Source organism: Thunnus albacares, chromosome 24 (genome assembly GCF_914725855.1).
Source record: "Thunnus albacares chromosome 24, fThuAlb1.1, whole genome shotgun sequence".
Classification (NCBI taxonomy): Eukaryota; Metazoa; Chordata; class Actinopteri; order Scombriformes; family Scombridae; genus Thunnus; species Thunnus albacares.
In genome coordinates, this window is record NC_058129.1 from 12,303,002 (window position 1) to 12,319,615 (window position 16,614).

At 38.1% G+C, this 16,614-nt stretch overlaps 3 protein-coding genes across 10 annotated transcripts in view; all 3 read right to left on the minus strand.

The window, feature by feature from the left end:
- Positions 1–16,614, minus strand: part of LOC122976030 (protein NLRC3-like) — a 165,428-nt gene that overhangs the window by 19,589 nt on the left and 129,225 nt on the right. The gene's annotated exons all lie outside the window — the stretch shown is intronic.
- Positions 1–16,614, minus strand: part of LOC122976034 (periodic tryptophan protein 2 homolog) — a 75,137-nt gene that overhangs the window by 2,249 nt on the left and 56,274 nt on the right. For 3 of the 6 annotated variants that reach the window (XM_044344286.1, XM_044344284.1, XM_044344285.1), the window contains exon 4: positions 604–812. Coding sequence is in view for 2 of the 6 variants with exons in the window: in XM_044344283.1 (XP_044200218.1) it covers positions 22–26 (5 nt within the window). In the remaining 4 variants the exon portion in view is untranslated. Of the gene's footprint in view, positions 1–21; positions 42–603; positions 813–3,535; positions 3,736–16,614 lie in introns of those variants that run through there. The other 3 variants (XM_044344283.1, XM_044344282.1, XM_044344287.1) reach the window with 2 other exon arrangements.
- The window catches only part of LOC122976028 (protein NLRC3-like), a 48,268-nt gene continuing 37,786 nt past the window's right edge, over positions 6,133–16,614 (minus strand). Inside the window, exons 9-11 of one of the 3 annotated variants that reach the window (XM_044344273.1) lie at positions 10,472–10,648; positions 7,498–7,671; positions 6,133–6,437 (exon numbers count right to left, since the gene is read on the minus strand). In XM_044344273.1, the coding sequence (XP_044200208.1) occupies positions 6,422–6,437; positions 7,498–7,671; positions 10,472–10,648 (367 nt within the window). In that variant the 3' untranslated portion in view covers positions 6,133–6,421. The remainder of the gene's footprint in view (positions 6,438–7,497; positions 7,672–10,471; positions 10,649–16,614) is intronic. The other 2 variants (XM_044344275.1, XM_044344274.1) reach the window with 2 other exon arrangements.

Consider the following 16,614-nt stretch of genomic DNA (forward strand, 5'->3'; position numbering starts at 1 on the left):
CGTGACATGTTATAAACTTACACCATCGTTGTTGTCGCACAGTCTGAAGGCCTTTAATCAGATATTTCCCACTCGTTCTAAACTGCATGAGTACTAATAACTCTGAAACACATACAGTGTTTCTCCATCTGTGCACATATTAATATAACAAAGTACTATATGCAATTAAAACGACTGGCTGTTAAGTTTAATATATCACTTGCCCCCCTAAAACTGCAAATTTCTGGCAGTCATGATACAGCTTCGATCTGTTTGAATAATTAATTGCTTTTGATTGGAGGCCACTACTAGCAACCAATTTACACATTATTAAAGTCTTTACTGGGCAACTTGATTTAGTAAATCACTCATTTGAAACTAGCTAGTAGATATTAAGAACTTACAAAGAACTTTACTCACAATTAAACCCATAATATACTGTCTTTTATGAGATTATTGCATGTATATCCACACTTGAAAATGGCTGTTGTAGATTTTAATTATGATGCAAATTTCATCATCAAATCATAACTGACAGGTCTGGATTTACCATTATAGGATTGAAAAAAAGGGATTTTATTGACAAAATCAGTCAGAAAAAGAAAGAAAAATAAGAGTTATTACTTGATCCTCTGCTTGTATCAAACATTCTTAGTCTCCTTCTGTTTGGGAGCTTCAGCTTTCCCTCTGATGACCTCTCCCTCCTCATCCTACTCTTCCTCCCCTTGTCTCGGGGGCTTGGGTTTGTCGTGGCTCTTCTTCAGGATGAGGCCGTCCGGTTCGGTGTCGCTCTCCCAAACGCACAGCGTCCTGTCCTGGCTCACCGTGTACAGCTGGAGACACGGGATTAACATACAGTTTGTGGTGATAATGAGGATTTCATTCTGTGAGCAGAGTCGTCTGTATTGAAACTCACATCCAGACTGTCCTTCTCAAAGAAACAGCCCACGATGAAGTCCTTGTGTCCACCCAGGGAGCAGTAGATGAGGTTGGCCCAGCGCTCTGTCTATCTATGGTGTCAGGTTTTTTGGTTATGTTTTACATTTTTTTGTAGTGAGTGTGTGTTGAGCCTGTACTTCAGCTGTAAGTTCATGTAAATCTATGGTTTTTATAGAAATATAAATGTCACTTTATAAGTGGGAGGAGGGGGACATTTCAAGTGTTGTCACCACACTATGTTAATCAGGCCTGGAAACACTCAATTCAAGACTTATTTTTCAGGTCGAAGACAGAGACTTTGTTTCCAACTGGACTGATCACAGCGTTGCTATATTTGAAAAATTCAGATTCCCCTGATGACAGACTGCTCTGAGTAGCTTTGAAAACTACAACAGAGAGACAGTGGTTTTCTTTTTTTAATCACTTCTATCACTCCTGTCTGAGGAGTAAACTTCATACCAAACTCCATTCAAAAAATGTAGTTCAACAGCAACACAATACAATACAGCTTACAGGCAGATATTAACAAATGAACCGACTTATACCAATTAACAAAACAGTAACATGTTCTGCTTGAGTTGGAGCTTTATTAAAACATCAACTCAATGGCTCTTCAATAGTAAAACAGGAGTTATTTTAGCTGAAAATGGAGAAGAACCTACTTAAAAACAATAAAAATGGATAACCAAATGATTTTTGGTTTTAAACCTCTCTCTCTCTCACACACACACACACAAACAGACACACACACACTGATTCCTGTGTGTGACTGGCATGCTGAGTGCAGACTGCAGCATAATGTCCTGCTCTCCTTATTCTTCTACAGAAGGACGACACACTTAATGAGTTGTCCTAACACACACAGAGGTGCACATTCACACTCACACACTTGTACTTCCATACTTGTGAGGACTCGCAGTAACCTGAAACATTCCCTATAGCTTCTTATCTTAACCTTGTCCCAACTCATTGCCTACCCCAGACCCTTAACCTGACCCTTACCCAATTCTAACCTTCACACTAAACCAGATCTTAAAAGAGCCCCTTTAAGAAGGGAAAGGCAGACAAAATATCCTCACTTTCCAAAAATGTCTTTATTTTCAAGCTCTAAAGTTCAACTTGGTTTTTTAGGGGACACTGAATGTGCTGCAGCTGCTTGTTTTTTCGGGTCATGAATGTGATACAGACGATGTTTGTGCTGCAAGAAATCTGACGTCAAAGTGAATCCAATACAAGATGTTTTACTAATAACATTTTGATCCAACCTTTTAAACAGTCTGACCTCATCTGATCAAAACAATATGTCAATAAAGTTTCTATAAATATATCAATAATACACTAAATCCTTGCTGTAGCTGTGCTGATCTAGATGTTAGCCTGACCTCTGACCTCTCTGGGTTGCAGCGAGTAAGAAGACATTCCCTCCAATAAACTAACACTCAAACTATCAAACACACAAACTATATCGCTATAGTTTGAATTAATAAGGAAACAAGACTGTTTCTCCAACCAAATAAGCTTCATGAGGTCACATTATTGATAAAGATAAATCACATATTGTTAAACTCAATTATCATTTACATTTTCACAGGAAAAATACATGAATGAATACATTATAATATAAAATAACAATAAACTAGAAAAGGTGTAACTTTCTGTAAGAAATGTGAGTGTGCTTGCTTTAGCTGACAGATGGTGTTTCAGTTCATAACCAAGAGCCCTAAACTCTTCCAATGAACCAGCTTCAATAGTCAGGACAGCGCCTCAGTAAAGGGTGACGGCAGGAGCATTTTTAATCAGCCAGCGGGAAAGTTAATCACCGAGCTAATTGAGCTGGGGAACTTTTTATTGTGACACAACAGACCACTGACCCACATCGCCGCCCTGGTGATCACACGCTTTCCTGTGGAGAAGTCAAATTAGCCGTATACCTGTGCGAGGGAGCGACATCATACAGAAAAAAGAAAGATACTTTGATATTTCAATTACTAAAAACAGCTAAATTGAATGGATGCGCACATTTCATCAAGATGCTGCACATTCTTACATTTGAATGAAGTTTGTAGGTAAAAGCACGTGAGACTAGTTAGTGAGAGTCTGATTTGATAAAAATAATACAGAACAACCCCATAGAAAACCCTGTAGAATAACACACACACACACAGAAAGAACTGCTTTGTGTTTCAAGAGTTAATACTCTGTACTGTACTATAGTGAATTAACAGAACAACTAAAAACATGCAGCTCGTTAACCTTCATCATTTAAAAAGCTGTGATTTGCACTTTTTCTTTTTCACATTCTATCTTTTATCTCCTTGCACAAACACAAAAATACACACTTTTTGAATCTCTGGCCTGTGACACACACACACGTAACATCAATATTTCTGTCAGCTTGGTTAGAGTGAATCAAAACTGCAGTTCATATAACAGGAACATAGACATCCCTCTTCATCATTTCTTGAATTCAGGGTGAATTGACACAGAACCAACAAGAATATGACAAACTGGCCCTTTTCAAATAACACACAAAATCCTACAAAATATTATACTGTATGTATCCTTAACGCTAACTTAACACATATTTCACCAGAGAAAGAGAATGAACTATTCTGACCTTGAGGGTGGTGTTCCAGCTTTTTAAAGTCTCTGTTTAGGTTGATAGTATGAATTTTCTTTCCATCTGTTCTAACAGAAAGAGGACAAGTCAGACAGGTCATTATAAAGAAATAAGGTATACCGGAGGATAACATGTCATTTTATCAAAACAGAGTGTTTCATAGTGGTGTAATACAACAAACCACATTACATTCAATTAGAAAACTCTGAGATGGCATTTAGACAGCATATTTATGTTCTCATCAAAAAGAAACAATGCACATATCATACTGTAGATACATGACTCACATATTTCTTTATGTATATTCTTTATGAGTTTTTGTTCATGTCATAAAGTATCACTGCATGTATCAAATACACGACTTACTCACTCTTGTTTTCTGCAGGAATGAATTCTCACAAGCAACAAGCAGCTTCTGCACAGGCTCATTCTCAAACCACACAGTCAACAGGTGACTGAACCACTTAGAAATGCAAAACTGGGGAAATCCACCTTATTCAAAGCCTCGGCGGGCTTGTCAGTCCCAGTACAAGATCCAGTTCATCATATGACTTCCATAAGTTATGGAAGTGACATGTTTCACTCACCAAGTGTTGTCCCTGCTCAGCCTGCTGTAGTTTAGTGTAAATTAGTCCATTTGTGTTTTCCACCATCCTCCATAGAACAAAATAATCCCAACAGGTTAACCAACTTTGTACATATCACGGACCCTTTTTAAAACGTCATCCTCCTCTCCTTCATGGTGCCACTTTGTCTTTGTCGATGTTTATGTCCCGCTCAACACACAGCAAAGTGAGGTTGGATAGTCTGGCCGTTAGCCGCTGTCAGGCTAGTAGTGCTAGCAATAACGTTAGCTTGATGATCCGCTTTTCTTACTCTCTCGCTCTTTGCGTTTTAATGCAGCCGATTTGTACTTTACCTCCTACCTAGATTAAAAAAAAACACACACAAACATCACCTCGATCGTTAACTTGACAGTGTGCGACAACATGACGCATTCACGGACACACAGGCTGTTGGCTTTTAAAACTCCCGGCAGCCAAATAGAGTGGCAGGGGCCCGATTAAGGGGGTACTAAGGGGGTGGAATCAACGACAATACAAACATACAAGACGAGAACCTCTTGGCAGTGGTGGGGGCTCGTCTCTGATCTGCAGAAGACACGACGTGGTCTGAGTCTGACTTTTTATTATTTGCCACTATCAAGACACAAACTTTATTCAAAATATTCAACTAAACAACAAAAAGTTAGCAGTTGACAGCTAGCTAGTTGTTATATCCAAAGATGATGTTTCCTCTTCTGTTCTTGCTGATTAATGCTGTTACCTCTTCTTTAAAGTCCTTTCTGAAGATTATTTTGCAAAATGTTCCACTTTTTAGGTCCAAGTTTGAGATGTATTCAGGAGCTTATTTTGGTGCAGCTACTCTCTCTCATACAACTTTTTTTTTCAGATGTCAGATGTCTATGAGTTGTTAACAGCTCCACCAAATAGTGATTTTTACCTCTTAACTTCTCACATGGTTTCATTTCAATAGATGTTCAAATGATCCAATATTTCATCAAAAATCAAAGACGAGAGAAAAAGTCCAAAAAGTGAAAACAGATTTGTGTATCAGAACTTTGTTTTGTCTTCTTTCCTCTCCCATTAATCATCTCACGACCCCTCAGATCTATCTGGTGACCCTTTGGAGGGGCCCGACCCCTAGGTTGGGAACCACTGGACTAAACTAGCTAACTGAATACAGGGTTCAATGTTAATCTTTTGTTCTAATTGTTTTATTTATTAGCAGTTATCAAATAACAACAAAGACTAAAGTTAATTGTCATGTTTAATCTTTATTTAATTAAATGAAATATAACAAACACACAGAGTCTCATAGATGTGAAGCAACAAACATTCTTGCATATCAAAAATGTTATGACTCATCTCCTATATTTCACTGAACACTAAATTCTTTTGATCAGCCCAGTTTCTTTCATATAATGGAACAGACTCACTAACCTGATGGCCAATACATTTTTTAGACTAATTTCTTCCACTTCAAGCTTCCTGATTTCCCTCTTTAATGTTTCTCGTTCTCAAGAGTATTTATGACAGTGAAAAATTACATGCTGCACTGATTCCTCTATTTGACAGATCTCACATAATCATGAGGGATGTTTGTTTCATGCATCACACTACTAGTTTACTCAATATTATATATTGATATATAATATACGCCAATATTCTCTGATATGTACAATCCTGTAAATTAACGGTTATAGTGTCAAGTGATTCTGCAATAATCTGCAGTGTCACTCTGGTTTCAACAGATACAGATGGTCACATGTCTGAAAGTAAAGAGACATTTAAAACTTATATACATTTAAAACATATATACAACTTATATACAAAGGCAGGAAAGTCTTTTTAAACAAGCCTCTGCTGGAGATGATCCACATGGACCAAAATCCAGACTGAGACTCAGGTCCAGGAGGAGGGTGGAGGAGGTGGTTGAGTGGAGGAGTCTGGGTGTGTCTGCAGAGACGCTGTAGAGGGACAGAGCAGCAGCAGAGCAGTCCAGATATACTGATGATACTCTGTCAGATCCAGAGGAACACAAAGGGATGATGGTGGACTTGACTTAGTGTGTGACAGTGGAGCTGTTCTCAGATCAGTTCAGACTGCAGCACTGAGACTCATCTCCACTTCTTCTGATTCCTCTGTCAGTCACTGCTGGATGAAGCTCTCCTCTCCACTCTACCTCCCAGTAACATGGCCCAGTCAGAGTCTCTCTAGACACAAGCTGCTGCTGCTGCTGCTTCAACCTCTGTGGATCATCAGGATACAGCTGATTCTCTCTCAACACGAACTCCTGGATGTTCACTCACTCTGACAGAGATCACCAGTAGTCCAAGCTGATGAGAGAAGAAGAAACAACAGAGGTCATAAATCAGTGTTTAGTGAGACTCACTTCATCAGCTGTCAGTCAGTGATACAGCACATCCAGTATAAAGACCAGCAGGGACTTCAGTCCTGTTCAGACCAGAAGTGGAGCAGCTGTGCAGCGTAGCCTGCTTCCTCTCAGCTCTCATGTTAACGTGTTGGAGTGAACACACTGAGCTCCGATCTCACAGACCTGCAGAGACTTTTGGCATCAAGTCTGTTTACTCTGCAGATTTCACTGAAGTACACAGAGGAAATAAAGTGCAGAGAGTGATGAACACATCATTACTGCACAAACACTTTAGTGACACATTTACTGTTGTTACATGTGACCTGCTGTTAAAGTGAAAGCAAGAGTCTCTGTGTGTTGATCAACATCTTATCTGCTTTTGAAATATCATTTGACAAATAAAAATGGAGGCTGTCATTGAAAATATTTGGAGGAAACAAAATAAGTGATGGACAGATATAAAGATGTGATTCCTGGACTTCAGCAGAGGTTCTGGTCTGTATAAAGACCACATGGTTACTAAACGTAATGATGGTTCAGTGAAATCAGAGCCAGTGATTTGCAGGCTTCAGTCAGACTGATCTTAGAGCTCTGACAAAGATGAACTGATCAATTCTTTAGTGTTGAAATGAGAGAACAAACACTTTCAGATCAGATTTGATGGTACGACAGTTGGATGAATGAGGACCACTGTCTCTATACATCTTTTAAGGCTGTCAACTGTAATCCAGCTTTATTTCCTGCAGACATGGACAACAACAACAGTCGTCTTCACATCGACTCAAACACGTGATCACAACAAGCTTCTGGCTGATCTGATTGGCTGACTGTTCTCTCTCTCTCTGTCGTTGTGTCCGATCCTGAAGCCTGTCACCGTTCTCCTCTCACAGCTTCACTGAGGAAAGCAGCCACTGAGAAGGTTGGAGGTTCACCAGGAAATACTGGATCTTTGCTTTGATACTAACTGTGTTTAATACAAAACTGCTGAAACCAGCACGGACTGACTCCAACTCTCTACTCACATCAGAGTCTTCAGTCTACAGTCTGGACTCTTCTTAAGATCAGACAGCAGCTTCCTGTCTGAATAACTCAAGGAGTTTCCTCTCAGATCCAGCTCTCTCAGATGGGAGGGGTTGGACTTCAGAGCTGAGACCAGAGAAGCACAGCTGCTCTCTGACAACCTGCAGCGCCACAATCTGAATAAAGAAGAAATCATGTAGCGTTAGAAGCAGATTATTGTGTTTGAAATCATTCAATGTTTCATAATCTGTTCAGAGCTGAAGAAGTTTAGAAAATGGAAACTCCAAACACCTGAACCCAACAGGATGCAAGTTTAAAACCGTCAAATACAAACAGTGAAAAAGAGCTTCATTAATATTAATGACAACATGCTGCTACTTCAATAAACACTCAGTGACTTAACAGTGAATTAGCTAGTGCAGCTTTTTCATGTTATATTAAATATGAAGACCAAAAAGATGCTCAGTGTGGATCAGTATAAAGTCTATGTGGTCACAGATGTTTTAATGTTATCAAAATGGATTTAAAATAAAGATCTGAATGTTTGAAAGTTTGTATCCACTCTGCTGAGGAAACTCATGGACTTCAAGTGGGACTTCATTTAAAATGGTGAGATTACTCAATCCCATTACTCGCCTCTGTTTATCAAAACATCAGCTGGTCTCATTCGTCTAATTCTTTCTCCCTCTCAATCTCACACATACACACACACACACACACACACACACACACACACACACACACACACACACACACACACACACACACACACTTAATCGTGTTCCTTGTTAGAGTCTGACATACAGTTCATATTTGGACATGATGTAACATGTCTGCTGCTGTTCATTATATTTTCATTTATATTTCAACTGTTTTTGACAGACAGCATTATATTGACAAAACATCTTTTATTTATGTAATGTTCATCTTTTTATTTGTACCACTGATATGCCTTAAGACTGGACAATATCTCCAGTATATTCAGATGTTACATGATATAGAGCCAGATATTATCTGAGAGTTTGCTTGTAATTCTGTGATGTAGCTCAGTTGTCTGTAACTGCTGCTGCTCCACAAAGCAAGGTTAGTAAGTTGGGAGAACTGACAACCACATGACTTTAAAAATGGTAAAACTGCTGAAATTTGGTTTGTTATCATGAACTTGAATTGTGAATCATCATTGAATCATATCCAAATAGCTCATTCAAATGTTGCTTTACAGATTCAAAACACTATCATGATGATGTCATCTTTTCACACTTATCTGCCTAACTTTCTAATCCTGCTTTGTGGAACAGTCCTCTGGTTAAAAGCTGCTTAACAGCAAATGATGCAGTTTTATTCAACTGAACTGTTCTATTTTGGTCACCTGCTTTGGTTTTCTAAACACTGTTTCATATTTTGAAATATATTGTTAGTCAAAAAGGTGTTACTGTATAGTTGATCATGTCAATATTTCTGAGCCTAAGTGCCTTGTACTACTATTTCCATCAAAAAGCCAAAGACAGTTTGAGAGAGAACGCTCTGTTTCAGCTTTTTGTTTAACATGCAATTGTTCTGCATGTGAAGTTTCCAACTTTATATTCAAATAAAAAGTCAAGTGCAATAAGAAGCTGTGTTTTTTTCTCTTACATTGTGATTACATGATTGAAATATCAGTGATTTAGCTCTGTTCTTCATTCCTAAAGAACATTTTGTTCTGGTTTGCATTATGTGCTTGTAGCCAGCTTTGGACGGAGATTTTATGAAGAATGACAACCAGGTCTATTAAAACCTTTTTCTTAACAAAAGTGCCTTTAACTGTATGTATTGTGACTATTCCTATGTGTTTAACCTGCTAAGTCAGTATTCATTTAGGATAAAAATAGGTTTATTAAAATGATTGTAAAAAAATACAAACTAAATAGTTCAATCAAACAAATCTGTCAACTGTAAGATACTGTAAAAGAAAAAAAAAACAGTTATATTAATAAAGCAATGAAAAACCAGATCATACTGTATTTTTCATTAACAGCACGAAACCGTAAATTTTAGTAACAGTAAAAAAATGTTAATTTTACAGTAACTTAATGGCAACCCTGCTGCCAGTTGTTGAATGTTTTTTACAGGAAGTTTTAACAGTGTGTGTGTGTAGAGGTGTGTGTGTTTCTACTGTAGCAGCCTGGTGTCATCAGGAGATTTAATGAAGGTAAACACAGTGAACGGTGGTGCGTAACGGCACTGCGCTCTGGCGCAGCACTTCTCAGAGGCTGCAGATTTATCAACATATCAGTCCTGCTGACTTCAGATGCTGCAGGGATTTAATGAAGTGAAGGAGAAGCTTTTCATACAGTATAAACAGCTGTGGACAACAGATACTGTAACAATCACCCACATTCATTTATACATCACTGCACACTGATTTACTGACTTTCCTGCTTTAACCACATTAAACCTTATTTTCTGTGCAGATGTTGGTTGGAGAGTGTTTCATTGAAATAAATGATTTATATTTGAAGCATTAATCTGTTGTTGCAGCACGTCTGCATCCAGTAGACTATTTAGTATGAAACACAGGCGCCTGATACTGTATCAGTAGCCTATGTGACGCTCACAAAAACAAAGGGATTTTATGAGGATGACGTATGACTGCAGCGTTCTACTATAGTCATACGTCATTGTTCAGTTTTAACAACAGCTGACATTTTTGATCTTTGAGTACAAAATTAAGTTATTTGTCCACAAATATTTGGTGAACATTGTGGCTAATCAACATGGTCAGAAAATGACTCAGAAAAATATGAAATATCTCAAAAATGCCAAAATACACTGGAGGGAGGCTTTAAATAGTATTTAAATGTTTGAAAACAACATTTGAATGTGTAAATCTGAAGGAGATTTTACCTCATAAAAATCATCCTCATGTCTGCAGTTTAGTGTCACCACAACTTTCACATCATATTAATCTCAGCACAGAAGTAAGAAATGGTGTCTGACCTCAGAGTCTCCAGTCTACAGTGTGGACTCTCCAGAAAATCACACAGCAGATTTGTTCTTGAACCGTTGAGACTCTTGTTGTCACTCAGATCAAGCTCTCTCAGATGGGAGGGGTTGGACTTCAGAGCTGAGAGCAGAGAAGCACAGCTGATCTCTGACAAACTGCAGTTCATCAATCTGAATAAAGAAGAAATCATGTAGCGTTAGAAGCAGATTACATGGGTGCAAGAGCTCCGTCTACAGACGGATTTCCATCAAAAGTGAATTATTTGTTCCATCATAGTCTGTTTATTTTTACCACTAACACAAAAAAAATGTTACTCTGCCACCACATTTCTGCTTTTTTCACTTTGTAATCGATTAAACGGCGAGGGAAAGAGACGTTCGTTGTTCCAGACATCAACGCTTGTTCCAGCTTCCTGCGGTTGTTTATACATCGATTTATACGTCTGTTTTCTCCAAAATAATCAAAGGTATGGCAGTTTTATTTAATGTGCACTTATTTCTCTGTAGGGATGGGTACCGAAACCCGGTATTAAACGAGCCCCGAGGATAAATGATTAAAGACTGTAGTATTGATAAACTCCGATGTTACCGGTTCTTTTATCAGCACTTTTTAATGTTTTGGTGTAATTTATTCTCAAACTGCAGCCTCTCCTCCACACACACACACACACACACACACACACACACACACACACACACACAGACTCACACACGCACGCACGCACAAACACACTCTCACACAAATACACATACAAACACAAACACAAACTCACACAGACACACACTCACACGCACACACACACACAAACACACAGACACACACACAAACACACAGACACACACACACAAAGACACACACAAAGACACACACACACACACACACAAACACACACACACACACACACACACAAACACACACACACAAAGACACAGACACACACACACAAAGACACACAAACACACACACACACACACACAAACACACACACACAAACACACAGACACACACACACTCACACACACAAACACACGCACACACAAACACAAAGACACACACAAACACACACACAAACACACACACACACACAAACACAAAGACATACACACAAACACACAGACACACACACATGCACACACAAACACACACACAAACACACACACAGCAAAGTCAGTGAACAGCAGATCACATGTGAAGTGAAGATTACTCGAGTTGACGACAACTATGCTCGTTACTTAAGTGCAATAACACCTTAGCGAGTAAAAAGCCAATACTCTATCAACACCTGATCAATGTTGAAGAAATTTCACTCAAGTCCTTGTTCAAAGTTTGCTGTGGTGGAAGTGGTTTAATAGCATTCCGGAAATGCGGTGAGCATACTGACACAGAGCTGGTCTGATACAGTAGACTGACCCAGAGCAGAAGAAGTGGAGAGACTTTATACAGTAAAGATCAAAGCACCAAATGGTGAACAAAAGCTACAGTATGGATCAAAGTAGTGAGGGCATTTACATACAAGATCATGGTTTGCCAGGGGCACGTCGGGAGGGGTCAGATCAGTAGAGGTCAGGAGGGTGACTAACAAATGGTAAACAAAGGGGTAGAAAGGGAGGGCATTTACATACAAGATCAAGGCAAATCCAGGGGCAATACAGGAGAGGTCACATCAGCAGGGGTCAGGAGGTGGAAAGGACACAAACTTGGCATATGTTTGATCAAAGAGTTGTCTCAGACGTTATTTGATTATCAGGTCTCCAAACTAAATGTGTTCTCCTTTGATGATTGAGTCTGCTCCCAAAGGGTATTCTTCTTCATCAACAAGCATAAACATGTAGAAAAGTGATATTTTCAACTGCTCTGTCCGCAGTCTCTCATCCACCGCTGCTATGTTTTACACAACCACAGCGCGCTAGCTCGGCTAATAGCTAATTGTTAGCAACAAGCTAAAACTAAAGCTGTCTGTATGTAGTCTAACTGTTTAGCTTAGTTTGCCACCAATCTTCAAATTTGGCTCATTCTTGTAAACTCAGCTGCTGTCTGCTCTGTCTTCTTCTTTCTTTCTAAACTTTACTCAGTATTTTCATGTCAGGAATATTATTTATTTTATTGACATTTTACATTTGTTTCCAGAGATATTATTGAGTTTAAAGTGACTTTGCTGTTGTAAACATGACTGTTGCTGCTCTAGAAACGTTTAGTTATATTTATAATATAAATAAATTCTAATCCTGTTCTGAATTTATTCTTTTATAATTTAATTTTTTAAAAAGGACTTATGTAGTATTGATAAGGAACCAAACCGATAAGGAGGATCAATAAGACTATTGATTATCAGTGTTCAGTCACATATGTTAACATAAAAAGTTTAAAGTTGATAAAGATAATAAGTTCAGATATTTGTGTTATTTTTATTCTAAAATATAGTTGAATAGTTAAAATAAGTAGGCCTACAAGTGTTTTGTCAGTAAGAAGAGAAATAGCATACTTTATGAAGGTAAAATATTTTATTTTATGCTTTTCATGTATAAATTGGTGCCTTTGCCAGGAATAAAAATCATGACCAGAATGCACCAAATTGCACGATTTAAAGAAAGATTTTCCAGGGGGGGCATGCCTCCAGACCCCCCGAGGTGACTTCATGCCTTGGTGCTCGTCGTTGGACACCAGTAGAAAAAAGTTCAGTCAAAGTTTTTTCATCACCAGCATCCATGAGATTATTGTGTTTGAAATCATTCAATGTTTCATAATCTGTTCAGAGCTGAAGAAGGTTTAGAATGAACAAGTTTAGAAAATGGAAACTCCAAACACCTGAACCCAACAGGATGCAGGTTAAAAACTGTCAAATACAAACAGTGAAAAAGAGCTTCATTAATATTAATGACAACATGCTGCTACTTCAATAAACACTCAGTGACTTAACAGTGAATTAGCCACTGCAGCTTTTTCATCTTATATTAAATATGAAGACCAAAAAGATGCTCAGTGTGGATCAGTATAAAGTCTATGTGGTCACATATGTTTTAATATCAAAATTGATTTAAAATAAAGATCTGAATGTTTGAAAGTACGTTTTTAAATTGTTAACTATGGTTTAAAATTAAATAATTAAAGTCCCACTCCAGCCAGTGTTACTTCCTGTTTAACGCTTAACGTTCTGTCTCAAACAGAGAATGGGGGTGTGGTTAATAGTGGGACGTAAGCCGTTACCATGGCAACCAGATTGCCATTCTAGAGCACTGGTGATGTGTCGCAATGGTAGTGATATTATAGCCTAACCTGTCCACTTACTACAGCATCAGCTATATACACTAGGTTATATATACTTATATACACACACATATGCCATGTCATATAATGACTCATCACTTTGTATTTCTCTTTCTGTGTTCTAGGGATCTGCCACTACAGCTGACGTTGAGAGGACAATCTCCATACCTGCAACTCCTTGTCTGATACTGCTTGGTATGTTTACATCATTGGATAGACAAGCAACAAAATGTTCTATTAAAGCATAATGCAATACTCTTGTAAAGACATATTCTCATCTCCTTTGTTATGGGAATGCACTGCTGTTTTTTAAATTCAACTTCTCTTAGTTGCAGTACTATTGGTTGGTCAATACATAAAGAATTTATTTGCAAAAAACCATGAATGATATTTTTGAAAGAAACAACAAACTGTTGAATGTAATGGTTTACATGGTTTACTTTCTGAATCCAAAATGATGCAAAAGTCAACTCGTGTTTTTGAATATTATCTGAAGAAACACATGGTTTAGAGAAATTAGCACAACTGACGATATCTGTTTTTTCAAGTGGACTCTTCACATGGTGCTACACATGTTGCTGTCTGTGTGACCACGGCAGGAAATCAAAAGCTCCTCTGACTGTACCGTGGTTGTATTAGCATCAAAAAACCACAGCTGTTCTTCTTTCTGCCACAAGCCAAACAAGATGCACAAATTTATATCACAATAACTATTCTGTAACCATTAAAACTTCACATCTCTGCATGTTACTGTGCTACTGTTGTTATTGGGGGCAGTTGAAATGAGAGGCAGTAACTTAGATAAATATTGATTCAGGGTATAAACGGACAGAATATTCATTTTGGATAATGTAGGAGGACAACCGCTTATTCTTTAATTCTGTTAACCAATCTTTGACTTCTTAAGGAAAATAAGAGACAGACTCCCTGGATTCCTAAGTTCGTATTAGCGGACCCTCAGCCTGCAGACCTGACCTTTGTAATCCTAATTGAGGGTTTGATCAGTGATGCTCAACAGACTCAGAAAGACCTAATAAACCATTTCGATAAGTTGAATTATGACACGAACTAAGAGCACGAACTGACCCTAAATGCCACCTGGACCGGAGAAAACAACTCCCACCTTAGATGGAGCACAGACTCTTATCAACAACGACATAAACTAATCCACATTCCTGAAGACTGTGAAACCTCCCTGCAAATTTGAGGCAAACCTGAAAATTAAGAAAGTTGAACTAATGAAGGTTGTGTGTTTAGACATCATGAAGTGTTAATATGAAGGTTAATGTTTGTTATTAGAAGAACTGACTTATCATGAATCATGTAAACTGTTTAACTGTTTCTTGAATGGTTTTACAAATATGATACAAGCTGACAGGACCGTTAATCAGAAATATCATGACTGCTTGGACATTATGAAAAGAATGTGTTTACAGCTTTAATGTGAAATAACAGGCAAACAGTGACTTGAAGTGTCAGTCTTTGCATGTAAAAACTCAGAATTAGATTTCACCAAATTCCTTTACTGCAGGAGGCGCAGGCTGTAAACCACCAGCCACACCTAAAGCCCCTGGAACAAAAAAAATGAATATTCATCAATAATTCAGCGCGAAACCCTTTAGAACATCCCTGAAACTCCTCCCATCTTATTCTAACTTATAAAAACAGCCTCAAGGAGATTCCTCTTTGAGCTGGCCTCCAAGAACTCAAGAAAACTCTTCAGACGTCCTTTATTCTTCAACCAAATATATCCGTATTTAATCTTTTATTGCAACAAGTTCATTTGTTTCTGTTTTATTATTCACCTCAAGTCTTGTATTTCCACACATACTGATTTAATTTTGAAGTAAACACGTACAGTATTTTATTTTGAAGTAGACGCCACTGAAGATTTGAGCGTAGTCAGACTAAACTTTATTCGACACTTAACTCAAGTTATTACAAGCCAAGTAAAGCCTGAACGTAAGCTCCTGAAGAAAAGAAAAAGAAGAAGAAGAAGAAGAACGCTTCATACTGAACCTGCTCTCTGAGAGCAATACTGAAAACCAGAAGTGAAGCCAACCTGAAGACTTTCAGAGCAGCCTGAAAAGGCCTGATTCTTTACTGGCATTCAACGCCTCTGCATCTATGGAGATGCACTACAGCCCACAGCTGATCCGGGCTCTTTCACTGCAACACCGCTGGAGATGCTGCACCAACAACGCTGGACCTGCCAAGATGACGTCTCTAATACGACACATCAGCTCAACAGTAAGGCATAACATGGCTTTGTGATCAAGGGTTGATGTCAGATAACGTTTAAGTTAAAGAATTTATTTAGAGAAGTTGAATTAGCTTTCCCCTTAGCATTCCCCAGTGCAACACGTTGAGCCTTGAGTCACACACTTCGAGCCACTTCTGCTGAATAATTTTCTTTATTAATTTTATCATCATTCTTAGGCCTTTTATTTATTTATTTATTTTACTTTTCTTTTTATTCATTATTTTCTGTATATCATCTATACTTCATCATGTATCCTCAAGACGTTTAGTTATAAATAAATGTCTTCATTTATCCTAAAAGTGTTTTGTTGTTTCTTTGAGCTGCAGTAAACAGAGGTCACTGTGTGGGACAAGAACTTCCGATCATGAGACTGATTCATTGATCAAATTGAACAAGGGTTAGTGCTCCCTCCTGGCACTAACAGATCCTAACCAAAAAGGAGGTGGTGCCCCCAATAACGAGGTAATTAAATTATTATTACAATAATTATTACGATAATTACATGATTGAAATATCAGTGATTTAGCTCTGTTCTTCATTCCTAAAGAACATTTTGTTCTGGTTTGCATTATGTGCTTGTAGCCAGCTTTGGACACAGATTTTATGAAG